Raw genomic sequence first — 16,537 nt, 5'->3', positions numbered from 1 at the left:
ACTCAGGTTATCCTGAGCTATCTCTATAGTTATAGGGTTAGACTTCTGGAGGACATAGAGACCCCTATTTTCATAATTTTGCTTCATTCTATCTCTATTCTTCCACTCTGCAGAATCTGTTAGTTTATTCTCTAACGTTATGCTCTTTCTTCCTTTTATCATTTTAGCTTCGCCTCATCTGTTCCTTTTTGACTTTGACACCATCCTGGAGAGAAATATCAGCTGTGCTGCTGCCCTCAACACCTTTGTTTATAGATATTGGCGATCTGCCTGTTTTTCCAGTGTCCTGTTTCTCTCCCTGTGATTGGCTGGATGTGCTCTCTTCATCCTCTGACATGGGAGTTGGCTTGGAGCTCTTCTGCCTGGCTGTGTGTTTCCTGGACGGGGCCACCTTTTACAGTTACCTTTTGTATCTCTGCTTCTTTTTCTATGTCTGCTTCTGTCTCCTTGAACCCCAGTCGGCCTCGGCAGATGGCCGTTCACGCTGAGCCTGGTTTCGCTGGTGGTTTCTTCCTGTTAAAAGGGAGTTTTTCCTCTCCACTGTCGCTACAAGCATGCTTAGTGTGAGGGATGGCATTTGAGTCATTGAGTCGATGCAATCAACTGGTTTTCCTTAGATAGAAAACTGTGAATCAATTTGACTGTATGATCTGGTGAACTATAAAGTGCCTTGAGATGACATGTGTTGTGAATTGGCACTATAGAAATAAACTGAATTGAAAATGGATCAAAGAAATTATATATAGTATCAAAGCTAACCGAGTCATAATCTCAATGGTATTCAAAAGAAGTCTAGAGTTACCAGTGAGCACTGCTACCGTAAACATGAAGATATCACCAGTTATCAAAATATGGAGCCTCAGGTTTTAACTTCTACCCATATTTGTCCAGTTAAGAAGAGATCATGTATATGAATATTTGGAGAATGTCAGTAATCTGGATTTTATTCCACGCTTTGTATCAGCACTCCTGCTTAGGAGCTTAAAAAAAAGATAAAGATAACTTAATTATATATCAGCTTTCCTATCAGTATAATGTTACACATATTGGTATTGGCCCAATAGGTGAAGCAGGGCCTCTATCAACCACAGTGTTTATTTCCATGCAGTTGGTGTTTTTGTTGCTGAGGGGGAGGGGGTCAGTCATGTGGTATTTGTTTGGTCATGTGACAGTGATTGTGATGCAGCTCAGGTTTATGGGTGTTTAACTGAAGCAGAAAAACATTGTCAGTTCTGTTTCTGGTTTTTCATGGTCACCAAAGGGTAGGAGAGAGAAACATATAATAGTGTTTTGGAGATGCAATAATCAATCAATCAAAGCAGTAAGTTTTAATAAATCTAGAGAAGATCCGTCCCGCCTCTGAGTTTATTCGAAGGCAAGCAGCGTTCAACAGCATAAGTGAATATGCAACGAGCAGAACTTTATCACATCCTTTTTGTACACATTACAGCACAGGGCAGGATACTAATGAGAAACAGATGTGGGAGGAAGAAGATGAAAAAAAACTTAAGAGACTCCTCCATACAAGAACCAGGCAGAAAGAAAAACTCAGTATGTCTTAAGAGAATAGCGGTAACAGATTCCGAGGAAACGCACTCCATGTGGAACTCATGGGGTTTTAGAGTTTTTGTTTGGCATACGGGTTCTTCTGTTCATTAAAAGAATACACACCAAATTTCTCACTACATCAGTAAATATCAGATTTCGCCCATAAGGGCAATACTAACACAGGATGTTGATATTGACTCAAATTTACTTTTAATTCAATTCAGTTTATCCATATAGCGCTAATTCACAACACATATCATCTCAAGGCACTATACCGAGACAATTCAAGCAGATCATACAGTCAGATTGGTTCAAAGTTTTCTATCTAAGGAAAACCATCGACTTAAAGCTAATCCCTCACACTAAGCATGCTTGTAGCGATAGTGGAGAGGAAAAACTCCCTTTTAACAGGAAGAAACCTCTACCAGAACCAGGCTCAGTGTGAGCGGCCATCTGCCGAGGCCGACTGGGGTTCGAGGAGACAGAAGCAGAGATACAAAAAGAAGCAGAGATTCAAAAGGCAACTGTCAAAGGTGGCCCTGTCAAGGAAACACACAGCCGGGCAGACGAGCTCCGAGCCAGCTCCCATTTCAGAGGATGAAGAGAGCACATCCAACGAGTCACATTCAGAGAAACAGGAGTACACTGAAAAACAGGCCAAGCACAGCACAGTTGATAGTTCTCTAAAGGATGGTGTCACATCCAAACAGGAACAGACCAGATGAAGCTACTATGAATAGTCATTATTATTTTTTTTTTTACTTAGGGAAGGATCGACTGTTGGGTAAAACTTGAGTGAATAATAGACAGAGGTTGTGTTTACATATCTGGTTCTCCTGTACATAAGGTTCCTGGGTGCTTGAGTGAGACATCAGTGTAAGAAACTAACCATTTAATTATCTATACCAGCCAGTTAAATGTGCATGTTTGAATGTTGAAACTAAGTGATCTGGCAACCCTTGGTGTTTACTCTTTCTGAAGGTGTGGCCTGCAGCTGATGTTTCATAGAAATCTCCTATATGTGGGAAAATAACCCTTGTGCTTATTCTGCCTTTAGGAATTACTAACAGTTTGTTTGACGGCCGCGAAACATGAATTCAGACCTCATTGTGCTGAATAAGGAACAAATGTAAATTGAGGTTTCTCAGACTGCAGGGTCAGAAACATTTCTGACATCCCAGAGATAGTTGATCCGTTTCAGCCAACCAAAGCTCTGAATGTTGCCTTTATGAGGAATAGGAAACTGAAATGGATGATTCTACGAATTAATCCTACACTGCAAAAACTGATCTAAAAATAAATAAAATTTCAGTATAATATAATATCTATTGGAAAAAAGTGTCTTTCACTAATTTGCGGATGTTAATAAATTATCTACCAATGGAATGAATATTTCTGCCAGTAAAAAAATATATATATACATTATGCACTTGAATTATATTTTTGAGTTGTTTTTTTTTTAAACATAAATAATCTTAATCCATAGTAAAATTATCTTACTTAAAAGCTAAAAAACTGGGGAGAACACATTTATTTAAAGAAAATTTGACTTAGATATCAGTTTTCGCAGCATCTTGCTAACAAAAGGTCAAAGTTATGGAGCGGCCAGCCTAATACCTGAACAGTAACCCAACACGACGATTGAGAGGAAACACTGAACATCTTTCTGAGGCAAAACAATGAAAATTTTTTAAAATCTTGGAACAGATTCTGATCTTCCTGGTCTGGAATACCTGCTGACAGCTGCAGAAAAATAGCTAACTTGTTAAAGCAGTTCTCTAAATCGCTAAATATTCAACAGCTCACAGTGAAGCTAAACTCTCAACAAAAAGAAGAAGAAAAAAAGTAACCACACATTTTTAGTGAAGATGTTGCTATTTTATCTCCTCTACTTTTACCAGGAATCAATTTTATGCTGTTTTTGTTCATGGTTTTATTATTCTGTATCTGTATGCTTGCAGCCCAAGTGTATAAATAAAGATAGAAATTTAAACTGAATATAAACCTTCCTTAAACTTCTTAAAGTTGAAGAATGTTGAACTTGTGTCTCTGCAGCAGACTAAACCGACTAAGTCAGGTCTGAAGTGAGCAGGTTAGCTTTCTGTTCTGTTGAACTACTTCCTATCTCACACAGAATCTCATAGTCCAACATTATCATGTGAGAGCACGAAAGGACAAAGGTCTCACTCAAACCAGACTGGAGCTTTCTGGTCTAAATCAGCTTTCAGTATTCCTCGTTTTAAAGCGAGCACACAAACCTTTCAGATCTTAGACGTCGTTTATTCAAAATCAATCGTGCACAAAAATGTGGTTTAGGCTGCACCCCATATACGTTTTCATATTTGACCTTTTATTTCATGATTTCTAATAAACTTTCAAACTTTGTGTATTTAATTTGGATTTTATGAGATAAAACAACATTAAGCTGTGCAGAACTTCAGAAAAAAAAAAAACAATTTTAGAAACGTTTTCATAAATACACACCAAGAAGTTTAGCATTATGTCCTAAATTGCCTTTATTCAGCTACCTCTTACTTAAATAAAAAATAAATTAAATTACAAATGAAGATTATAGATCTCCGAGTATTTCCGAATTTTAATCAATAAATCTAAAAATAGAAATAGTAACAGAATAATCAAAAATCTAAATCTAGACACTGGGCAGGCAAAGATAACATTTGTTAGAGAGGCACTAATTGGTTTATCGTTCCATTGGAGGAGCTGCAGAGATGCACAGATCCACAATCTATTAACAAGACTTAATGTATTATAAAGTCTTTTGATTTTTATTAGCATTTCTAAAAGGCTTACTTATATTTACATTAACAGAAAACTCTGACCTAAAACAAGTCAACATTTCTTAAAATAATTTTTTGTTTAAAAAGATCCTGCAAATGAATAAATATTTTGGCTCATAAAATAAACCTACATACTTATATATATGAAGTAGTGGATATTGCACTTGAAACTACAGTTTCGTTTTTTAGAAGTGCATCTTATTTAATTTCCAGATTTTTTTACTTACCTAATCAAATAATATGCAAAGATTTATTTCAATAAGGGTCAGTGTTCACGATTAAATGCGCTCCAATCTACTTGACAAGCTTTCATAAACGCAGTTCCTGAATTAATTTTACTGAACAAGTTTTTTTTCCCCAAAAATGAAATAAAGGATGGTTAAAGAACTGCATATTTGACTTGCAATGTACTATAATTCAGCCAAAGAAATTAAAGCTAAATAAGGTTATCACATTCTGGAACTGATTTCTATACCAGGGGTTTCAAACCTTTTAACCTGTAACCCCCCCCCACCACCCTTACTGAATTACCCATTATTTTATCTAATGGGACAATAACATTTATGTATTTTATAGTTTATTTTGGGCCTCCAAATACTTAAGGGATCACATCACCGTGATCGTGAAAAACCATCCATCAACCGTTGATTAGAAACAGAATATTTAGAGATGGGGGCAGGTGTCAGGCTTTTAAATCCTCACCAATAAAATCTAAATCCAAACTTCCGTATGGAGCCACAATAAAAAAAGAGAAAATGATCAATTCACAGAAATAAGCAAAACGGTTCAATAGTTGCACCTTTTATTATAAAAAATATGTACAAAGATGCTACAATGTTTTTCTTGATATAAAAATGCATACATTTTACAAAGATAATTAAGTCTTTGAAGTTCTAGCTCCTATTCAGACTAGAGTGACATCCTTCAGGAGTGTTGTGGTAAGGTATTCAGCGTGTTGTAATACTGTATTTTAATCAATACATTTCATTTGCCTGAGTTCATGTTTAATCACCTTAAGAAGCAATTTGAAAAAAAAAAAAGAAAGAAAACGGTTTTCATTTTTTTTCTACAGATTTGGAGAAAGACAACTGTTTGCATAATGGAATTTAAGGATACAGTCAGTATGAAACACATGAACGAGCTGCATAGTAGCTTTAGGATTCACCCCATTGGTTTTTATTTTGACTAATAATCATTAAAAAAAAAGGAATAAATAGGTACTGCATTGAAAACTGAGCAAAATTTGGATAAATACAATTTCATTGGGGGCCTGGTGGTTGAATTAATTCGATGTCTGTACCTAGATAAAATAAATACAATAAATAAACAATAAATTAGATGGGTTAATACAGAAGGTTCTTCATTTGTAGCAACAAATGAGAAAAAAAATATGGCTTCTTGATGCAGTGGTGGTAATTTGGTGGGGGGTGTTGGGGGCTTTCCCCAGATTCTTACCATTAATGGGTCTGTACTGAAAGCAGAACAGCCGACTACTTCATTTGTCTCCTGGATACTGTAAACTGAAAAGTCCTGAGCCACATCTGGTGAGTGGCTGAAAAGCGCCTTGATGCCAGGCCTCACACCTTCTACTGCGGACTTCCTATACCAAACCACAGGAAGACACCGCCTCCAGTCTGGCTACTTTAAAACCTTAAAAACTGCTCGGGAGAGAAAATAATCAGGATATCAAACGATGCTCGCAAAATTCCCCAAGCCGTATAATGCAAAAAAATATATTTCTATATACACATACGTACATTTACATATATTCCATTCATAACTGCTCAAATCTCTAGAAAAAAAAATATGCATTAATTCATAGATTTGGATTTACAATTTGTTCTGTTTCGGTGCATGTAGTGTGGTGAGCTGTCCCTTGGTCCATGTAACAATAAATAGAACCGGACTTTAAAAGGCAGAATAGGACCAGAAGGAGCTAGAATGACAGAATGTATGAAAAAAAAGAAACATGGAAACAGAGACTCAGATTTCATTGCAGTATTGGTAATTATCTTTGCCTTCCAACAGACATCAGCAAGTTTGGGACTTTCTTAAAGTAGGACACTAATTTTCTCCCTGGTCAGGTGGGCTTTCCAACGCCCAAAGTCATTCTTTTCTCCGTCTTTATTTCAACCGTTTACAGTCTGAAAGTTGACCCTCTTCTCGATTAGTCTCCCACTTTGTTCCCCAAACCTGTGAGAATCTGTAACATCACCACAAACACGCACTGTTTGCTGTGCATAGTCCGAGTGCTGCGTCTCTCCGTTTCATGATCCCACAATGATCTCCATGATGTGGTCCAGTTCGTTCAGGTCAGACCTGCAGCTGGAGCTGGAGCTCAGGGCCGTGGGCGCGTGGGAGGACAGGCTCTCCAGCAGGTCGTAGGGCCCCATTTTGGGGGTGCTCTGCATGCCTGTCAGCACTGTATCGAGGTCATAGTAGGAGGGGTCTACGTCTGAGAACAGTTCCTCCAGAGCCGGGTCAGGGGGCGGAGCCGGGTGTTTGATCTCAAAAGTCCCAAAAACCTGCTCTCCAGTCCTGGAGTCTGCTCTTAGGTGGTCCGGCTCGCTTTCCTCTTCTTCTGACACGGACTCCTCACTGTCCTCCTCTTCATCCTCTTCGCAGTCACCATCTTCCTCCTCTTCCTCCCAGCAGGGCGCCATCCCGAAAGGACCTGGCAGGTAAGAGGCCGAAGAGAGCTGAGGCGAGACCGGGGACAAGGACGACATGGTGACCTCTGCCTCCACATCTCCATCCATCACCACCTCCTCAGAGTGATAGCCCTCCTCCAGACCAGACACCGGGAACGGCTTGGGGCTCTGCCCAGCCTGCGCCGCCGCATCAGTCTGTCTGCACAGCACTTCGGTGGCCACCAGGCGATCGGCGGGGCACTGGGCGGCTGCCAGGGCCTGGGTCATTATCTGCCAGGTGCCGTCCTGGGTCATCTCCTCCTGGATCTGCCGCACCGTGTTGGCTATGAGCACCGAGCGGCACAGGTTGGGTTCCACCAGCATGTGGCAGAGCTGCAGCTTAATCAGCGACATGTCGAGCAGCGACTGCCGCTGCAGACTGTAAGATGATGAAAGCGTCCGAGCTGCAGCGGGCGAAGCCGAGGGGCCCTGATCGCCGCTGCACACCGGTTCCTCTCCGGAGTCTGAAAACTTGCGCTTGGTGCCCTTCGGGAACATGATGTCTCTCTGCTGGAATGAGCAAGAAAACAGAGTCAGACCAAACAGGAAGTGAGCACCAACAGATTCATTACATCCACTCTGTTCTAGATGGCACCAGCTAACAGTGTTAGACCTCTTGAACTTTTTCATATTCTTTCCAGTAACAAACACAAATTTAAAGTATTTTATTGGGATTCATTAGAAATCTCAACCTTTGAACTGGAGATAAAATTGAACAGTTTTCCTCCTTTTCTAGAATTCTTTATTGGTGCGTCTCCTACTGCTTTAGATATGTAGAGATTAGGGATCTCCTGATCCAGTGCTGGTGTTGAAAACTGTCCCGATATCTACTAAAAATCAAATATCTGAAAATATCGGCCTGCATCTGAAATCTGATATTAGCGAGCTGATATATACTATAAGCTTTTATTCATCAAGTTTTGTATAAAGTTTATGTAACTTTTAGGTTATTACTACATCAGTCGGTTGTTCTAATGCTTATTTATTTTTTTTTTTTTCATTTGTATCATTTAAGCCTTTTCTAACATTTCACACTAGAACTGCAACTAATGATTATTAAACATAAAGCCAAAGGTTCCTTAAAGATTTTTTACAGTAAAGCTGATGAAACTAAAACTTTTCCACTTGAGGAGTTCTGAATAAAACATATTGATAGCGGAAAACTTTCTTTGCAAAATGTTTTTTATTTTATTTTTTTACAATTTAGGTATAATTTCTGCTCTAAAGGGGTTGCTCAGTAAGCTAAAGGCACATTTTAGTCTCTCTCACACTTTCAACACTCATTAAAACGATCAATTACTAAATTAGTTGATTATTTCAATAATCGATTAATTACGATTAATCACGACACCTTTGTGAAAAAGACATTTCTGTTGTATCTGCCATCATGCGTCTCAAGAGACGTTTTAGTGTTAATCCTTTACCACAAATAGTTTTTCTTTAACTGGTCTGTTCATTGATAAAAATTGCTGCTATGACAATAACCTAATTCAGGAGGCTTGCCAACCAAAATGAACATTATGACTGGGATCGTTACATTTGAGGTGTTTTACTGCAGTTGGTTTTATGAGAGCATTACAACTCTCACTGTTTTTAAAGTATGATAAATGTGTTCTGGGCTTGTGTCATTGTGGCAATGAACAGCTTAAGAGGAACTCATTCTGAATGTAACATTCCAGCTGTGAAGCGTGTTGGCGGTACGAAGCATCGTGGAAAGGAAAAGCTTTCAGAGGCTGCCAGTGTTGACACTAGAGCTGGATATCGCTTCAAATCTCAAATATCAATCAGATTTTAATCGTAAGATTTAGAATCTACTCTTTTTGATCCAATCTCAAATTGGTAAATTACATAATAGTAAATGAATAGCTAGCAGCAAATTAATGCATAGTATTAGTAGTAAAAATATACTTTTTAAAAGCAGTGTATCTTCCGTTGTATGAATTAATATGGAGGAAATAATATGAGAAATAATTCAGTTTTGTTTGGGCTTTTTATAACAGTGCTATTTTAGACTGGGGGGGAATTCCCTGTCCAGCAAGGTGACACGGCAGCTTTATGATTTTTATAAAGAAATAACCTTGCAATATTTGTATTCTAGCTTACTACTCTGCTTTGGTCTACCAAATGAAATCCCAATGAAACACATTCAAGAGTTATGATTGCAGGAAGAAAAACAAAAGATGAAAAAGTTCAAGAGGTGTGTTTACTTTCGTAGGGACTAAGTGTTGTGTGATTACTAAAGTCAGTAAGAAATGTAAAGAGGATAAAGTGGTTTTAATATTTGTGTGGATAAAAAAATCTGCTTGAAGATTTGTGACATTACAAACAAACTGCTAAATGAATTGTTTTGTTTTTTCTAAAAGTTTGCTATACCTTTCCTGTTGAGAGGCACAGGCAATAGTAATACAGCTTGGTCCCGGCTGCAACGCTTCAAGAACTTTTGTACGAACGACAAGCAGCTTTTGTTCAGCCCCATTTCTGCCCATTTTAGGCCAGTCTGAAGCAAGACTCCTGCTGGGCGGAACAACCACACTTTTAACAGACCACTGAGCCACCGAAAATAGCATGGTTACTGAATAAATGCGACGCTGCATCAAAACAAGCAGAGACTGCAGAGAGGTTTGTCAGAAAACAAAACAATGCAAGCACTCAGGTTACAAGATCAGTGAAATATGGCTCCATGTGGCCACCTGTGATCAGGAAAATCAAAAATACAGCTAAACAGGAAGGAGCTTTAAATGGGAGAAAGACAGGGGGGGAAAAAAGGAAGACATTTGTAGTTGACTGGCTATTTACAAGAGGAATCAGGTTTCCGGGCCTCTACAGGCAAAACTAGTAGAACAAGATTTTTCCTTTCTGTTCACTGAGGCGGGGGTGGAAAAGAGAAAAAAAAAATCAACTTCCTTAATGAAACACCACTTCAACACACATTTCTTTACAGGAACAAAACAACAGCCTGTCCAATAATTAAATCCCTACATGTGCATGAAGGAATAAAGCAGGAGCTCTGGGCAGCGTTCAGGTTTTCCACACAGGAAAACAGCGTTCGGTGTCCAGCTGTGTAAAAACCTGTGGGCAGGGCATGTAGGTCAATGAAACCGCTTGTTCTAATGTTCCATTCTTGATTCCTCTCAAAATAATCTGAATAAACATAATTCAAGTTAGTAAAAAGCCATTTATAGCTTTACTTTCTTTAGAGAGCAACATTAAACCGTTGCTGCCATCCTACTGATCACAATTACAGCTAACGTCAAGCAGCTTCTTCTTTCCTCTTTTACTTTTTACATACAGGAAGCCAAGCTTCTGCGATTAAAACAGAAAGACTAAAACATACCTCGGATTAATTAACATACAAAAAAGTAACAAAAGCCTAATTTAAATCACAAACTGTAACGTTTCATTTTTTAATGTCAGGGTTAGTTATGGAGAATAAAAACCATCCGACAACGAGCAAAATCAGTCAAACCTTAAGTTATAATTAGAGATGCACCAATAAATTACCAGGCGATCAAAACAGAACTTTTTCTTTTGATTGTCTAGTCTTTAATGAAACTTAAAAATCTAATTTATTTTTAATCAGTGAACACACCGAGACTCAGGAGAACCAGCTTGCGTTATTTCTTTGGTTTTTAGGATAGAAATTGTTCCTTTGGAAATTCAAGACAAAACCTTTCCTTTTAATATTATCGAAGCCTTGAAAACGACATCAGAAGAAGCACAGATGTAAGAAGCTTCTGGAGAAAAAACTGTTTTCTACTGCAGCTGCACCAGACAGCATGTGTACAAACCACATTATGATAAGAATTTACTTTCTTTTGCAGTCTTATAAAACCTCCTAATTCACAGCAACTGCTCTCTCTCTCAACCCCAACCTTTTTAACTAATTACTGAGCTCCTTGCATTGACCACCATTTTTACCCTTCCCATGAACTAACCATGGCCCTAAACCTAATTATTATCTATACCAACCTAACTGTATCCAAAACCCAGAGATGGTTTGTAAATAGTTACATTTATTTGAGTAACTTTTTGACAAACATGTTCTTTAGAAGTAGCTTTATTGAACCGTTTTTTTTTTTAGTTTTTAGATAATATTAATTGTCGCTGCTCGAGTTTAGTTTATAGCTATTCTACCCAATGCGAGTAACTTTACTGTAAAGAACAAGCACAATTCACAAAGACAGTTAAACGTTTTTGATAAGATTCATTTCGATTTAAATGTTTTTAGTTTAAAATATTTGTTTTAATGTTATTTTTATCTGCTGAGACCATAATAATTTAAGTCAGGAAATATACAATAAAAAGGTATATATTGTCACTGGAGGTTGTTTACTTTGTTATACACTGTAAGAATTTGATACATGTTTCATGCTAAAAAATTAATAAAAGTGTTTCTTCTGCCAGAGTATTTTTCCATTCGTTTTTATTACTTTTAAAATGTTACATTTATATCAACGTCAATCTTGTCACACCTTTTTAAATAGTAGAAGAGACATTGAGTACTTTATTAAGATTTTTTCTAATACTTTACTTTTGAAATTTTTTTTAGATAGCAACTAACTTTAGATAACAGCTAACAATTAAGTAGAAATTTCACAAAGTTTCGATACTTTCACTTTAATACCAAGCCGTAGCCCAAAAAACTGAGGACCAAAAACTGTACTAACTTTACCAATTAAAAAAAAAATGGAAAAAAGATATGTTCTTCTTGGTGCAAGTACAAGTACACACACACACACACAGAGAGACATCCTGAGGACCTGGCACTGACCTAATTTCATTTTTTTAGTCCATGGCCTTAATGTGACCCAAACTTAAAACAAAACTGACACCTTTACTCTACCCTTAAAAAGCTAAGCATTAAAAAAAAAAACAACCTCATAGTCACAGAGAGAAACGGCTGCTGCTCACACACATGTCTCAAAACAGGAAGGTTTAGTTTATACCTAAGTTATCGAAGCTTGAAGAACTATATGAAGAATTACCAAAAAAGAAAAAAAAAGAAAAAAAAGGATTTAGCCATAGATCTGATTGGTGCATCTCTAGTTATAATCCGTTCACACCAGTGGTTCCAATGAACACAGAACGGCTTATGTGGCTACACACCTTTTTAGTCATCATTTGCCTAAAATAACATTTGTGGGCAATATACACAGTTTAAACAATTACCAAAGACCCAAAAAAAAAAAAAATTAAGAAAACCATTTTGGATGCATCTTCTACAATTAAAGTTTTAGTTAAACAGAATTACTGTGTCTTTAGAAGAAAACAGAGATGTGAAAGGAAATGAGACAGAAATCAAAGACAGTCAGGAAGTCCAACTCCAGAGACCATTGGTAGACCACTATACAGAGAGGAAACACTTCTTTTTTTATGTAACATTTGAAAGACTGAGCTCAGCATTTGGGGGAGTTAAGATGCAAACTTTTGAAAAACATCAATAGCATGTTTAAAAATGTTTTTTTTTTTATGTAAAAAGTAGGAAGTAGTTAACAAATGATGCTTCAAAATTAAGAATACACTTTTTATACCATCATACTTTGCTTATCCAACAACGTAAAATGGAAGAAAACATCTTAAATCCAGATCAGTTAAACAAATAAAAAGTAAGGTTGATTTTTTGTATTTACCTAAAGATAAAACCTAGAAGAAATTAATATGATGCATCCTGTTTGTACTCAGAATAAGAGGACATTTCCCACTTAACTGGAATGAAAAATTCCCACCAATCCTCACCTAATGTACAACATTCAATTTGTGGATAAAGAAAACAAAGCTTTTGATATTTTTCAAATGCACTTCTTATGATTTGTACCTCGTTAATTCATTCATTGTACAAGACTGTCAAAACTCTGTTGGTTATCAGTTTTTCATAACACTATTAACATCAACAATGGCTAACCAGTTAATAAAGAGCAATCAAATAATACTGCTGAAAATGTTTTATATTAAAGTGCTGTTATTCCCAAATATAGGTAAATAAGATATTGCGTTATCAGTTCTAAAGGGGCCTTGTTGTTACCTATAACTTAACCATTTTTTTCCACTAGTAGCCCAGTTGGTTTACATACAATGGCCATTTATTAAATTATCAGAATCAGAATCAGAATCAGAAATACTTTAATAATCCCAGAGGGAAATTACTTTTGTTACACGCTCTAGTTACAGTTTTACATGATATATACACACATCCAACTATACAATATAATAAGATAAAAAATAAGAATAAAATTATGGTTCAATGTCGACGATATTCATTTTATTATGACGTTTTACATGTTTTTGCCATTTTGTATTCCTTGTGAGCAAAGGCACAAATTGCTCATACGCTAAGAGCAAACAAGGAAGTAATAGAGCCAAGTTAGTGAAGATTTGCCAAGCCAAGGTTCGAAAGAAATTAAGGAAAAGGGCAAAGAAAACCAACGTCCACCCAAATAGCTATATAGGGCACTATATTGTGATTACGCCATTTAAAAAGACTGTCCAAAATTTTATTTCCCCACAATGCATCTTGAAAAGTAGTGATCATCTATGGTCACTAGATGAGCAGATTTATCCCAGATTGCTTTGCGATAGCTCTTCTCATAAAGCATTATGGGATTTGTTGTCACAGTGGCCGGCTGTCACTACCCTACATGGGCCATAGAGTTGGTGCAGGTACAGAGCAGGGAAGCGGAGTCATGTGACAGGTAAGTTAACCTTGTTCACTATAAAGTTCCCGCTCTATATAGTGTTTGAGGGATTTGGGGTTAGGGTGGACGACACAGCCTAAGTAAACACTACCACAAACCAACGCCTGTTGTAGATTGCTTTATTTTAATATGAGCATATGGTTATTGGAGTTTTAGAAAGAGGAATGTCCATTTGGCTTTGAGGCATCATGCTAGGCTTTTTTTCCCCTAAAACCTCTACCGATCTGTAGTAAGTCCAAATTTCTATAACAGTGAAAAACGAAGGTAGCTAAACGATTAAAGCCAATCCTGAAGATAAAGCTAAAATGGCATTAGCAATTTGTTTATGGTGAGCTTGCAGTACTTTTGCATGTTAATGTGAGTCACAGCCATCTTAAACGCTGTAGTTAGTATGGTCACGTTGATCCAATTTCTCAAATGGATTCCGACTTTTATGAATTGTTTAGTTGAGCAAACCTACTTGGCCATTCAACATCCCAATTTTTAAGTACAAATGGAACGCAACAAAACAAGTACGATAACCTCTGAAGTACTTCCTGTCTTATTCAATTTAATAGGCTAAAATTTGGCATAGGGTAAAGCTTAAAGCACCAACCTTCAGATGAGAGCTTTAAATTACTAGCTGGCTAAAAACAGGAACCATCATGACATTTTCATGTTATGATTTAAAACTGTATTACTGATCCATTTATTACTTTGATTGTAAGACTTCATAAAAAAAAATCTAAACAAACAACTTTGCAGTTAAAATATTGAAGATTTTTACACCCATTTACTGTTTACTTTTTTCTGACTTAAGCTGGATTTTGAAAAGAGGAACATTTTTTTGCTGGGAAACTTTTTTTTTTGGCCAGCTGATTGGCAGTGAGCAGCAACTTCCGGGGAAAGGATAGTTTCACCACATTTTACAAAGCCAGAGAAAAACCTGTCCTTCCACTCGTTTCTTTGTCATCTCATTTTAAAGAAACGGTAGAAATCTGTGTAGAACTTTATTATTTTGAGGTTTTCAAACTGTTAAGTTAGATAACCTTTAGTTACCTGATCCCAGCACAGGTCATTCAACTTGGGGACTGTATAAAAATATACATATATGTGTTGTGTATCCTTGTTGTATTATCAATTAGGTTGTTTTTTTTGTTTACATATAATGTTTGTAATTGTATTAAGAACTAAATTTATTTGTTTTATTCTCCTTAATTTCAAGGTATGACCTTTATCCAATTATTTTTGCTCAAAATCAAATTTGTAAAATGCATTTCTGTGCCAAATTCTGTAGGCTAAGATTTATATAATTTACAGTATAAGTTGTTAATATTAATATCTATTTAAAACAGGTGTTTTATATACAGTGACTTTTACATGATGCAATATTTTAACGGTTTAAGCCAAAAACTGGGACTGGAGCAGCACTGTTGCAGTATCAGGAAATGAATTTCAAAGGCCCAGTTACTCAAACTGCACATATAATACTAGGTCTACAGTAGCTCAATTATACTTAGATTTGTAACTAACGACATTACACGGTTTAAAATGCAAACACTGAAGTGTTTGTCGTTTAGCGCTTTGGGGCCAAACAAAATCCACCCTCGCTTTACGTCAATGGCTCCTCGCAGGACCCATCCCCCACCGCCTCACTCCGAAAAACCTTCATTTACCGCTTTAATAAACAGCATTTTAAGCACGGCAGATATAGTTTCCCCATTTCCCATTCGATGAAACGCTGTTTCCATTATGTTTAAACGCATTAAGGCGTTTAGGGGGGACTTTAACCGTTAGCGCCGCGTGCTTTGTCTTTCCAGCCACAATGAGGCCATTTTGCGCTGGGAGCTAACAGCCGGTTAGCTCGGCTACGGTTCCCGAACAGGTCTCCCAGAGTGCCTGTAAATGAACAGATGAAATTGAGAACACGGCATCCGTACAGTTATAAAATTATTGGCGCGCGCCTGGTCCCATTTGCCCCCCCCGATCCATAAGGCTAGGTAGCGGAAAGCTAATGAGCTAACTGCGCCCACCCACCCATCATCCCCCCTCGGTCCTTCCTCCTTTCTGGCCGAAAACAAGAGTTTTCGCCGCGACTGGGTTGTAAAGTTCCCCCCAAAAAACAGCCGTTCACCCCGGTGCCTGCTTAAAAACCCCGCTGCCGGTGGTTGGGTAGCAGGACTCACCTCGTGTTTGTGTTATTTTCTTTCCGTCTCGGTCATAGGATCGACGGCAGAGAAAGCGGAGATCAGGTTCAGATGAGATCATTCATGCCACGGCTTCAAAAACTGAAGTAGCTCCGTCCTGCTGCTGCTGCTGCTGCTGCTGCTGCGGAGCGGACGGTAGGAGGGGGAGGGGAGCCGACAAAAGCCAGCCATATGCTTGGGATTCCTCTTTAATGATTTCTCCCTTCTCTTCTCCACCAGCAACCCTTTAAACAAACAATTGAAAGCCTTTTACAAAAAAAAAACAAAAAAACTCTTCGCACTATTTTTATCAATTTTTAAGCATTTTGATCCAATTTTTAACCAGCACATAACACTATTAGAAATTATGTTTTTGTATGTATTTGAATTCTTTTTTGATTAGTAACAAACAGTGCCTTGTAAAAGTATTCATACCCCTGAAGATTTTCCTTTTTCAATGAAAAACTATTCTTTTCTTTAATCTGATTTAATCTGATACCCCCAAATCAGTCCTTTTACCTCCGTTGGGAAATCAGGCTTAGTTTATAAAACATGATCTCACTTTTAGGTCTCATTGACCATGACACTGAAATCCCTTTAAATAGATATATTAAACAAAACTTGACATCAGTTTTTGTGGCTGA

The 16,537-nt window shown here is 37.4% G+C and overlaps 1 protein-coding gene across 3 annotated transcripts; it reads right to left on the bottom strand.

Annotated features, from left to right (window-relative positions):
* Positions 1–5,134: 5,134 nt before the first annotated feature.
* cdca4 (cell division cycle associated 4) lies at positions 5,135–16,052 on the bottom strand. Of its 3 annotated transcripts, XM_015378497.1 has the most exons (3): positions 15,894–16,018; positions 9,410–9,547; positions 5,135–7,546 (listed from the first exon to the last, which is right to left on the bottom strand). In XM_015378497.1, exon 3 carries the CDS (start codon positions 7,532–7,534, stop codon positions 6,614–6,616), a length of 921 nt encoding a protein of 306 aa, XP_015233983.1. In that variant the 5' UTR covers positions 7,535–7,546; positions 9,410–9,547; positions 15,894–16,018; the 3' UTR covers positions 5,135–6,613. The 3 variants fall into 3 exon arrangements, with proteins under 3 accessions (XP_015233983.1, XP_015233982.1, XP_015233984.1); XM_015378496.1 differs by lacking the exon at positions 9,410–9,547 and having other exon boundaries at positions 15,894–16,052; XM_015378498.1 differs by lacking the exon at positions 9,410–9,547 and having other exon boundaries at positions 5,135–7,543; positions 15,894–16,031.
* Between the last annotated feature and the right edge of the window lie 485 nt (positions 16,053–16,537).

Source organism: Cyprinodon variegatus, unplaced genomic scaffold, assembly GCF_000732505.1.
Source record: "Cyprinodon variegatus isolate N-32 unplaced genomic scaffold, C_variegatus-1.0 Scaffold173, whole genome shotgun sequence".
Classification (NCBI taxonomy): domain Eukaryota; kingdom Metazoa; phylum Chordata; class Actinopteri; order Cyprinodontiformes; family Cyprinodontidae; genus Cyprinodon; species Cyprinodon variegatus.
The sequence above is the reverse complement of the archived record's forward strand: the minus strand, read 5'-3'. Positions and strand labels throughout refer to the sequence as shown.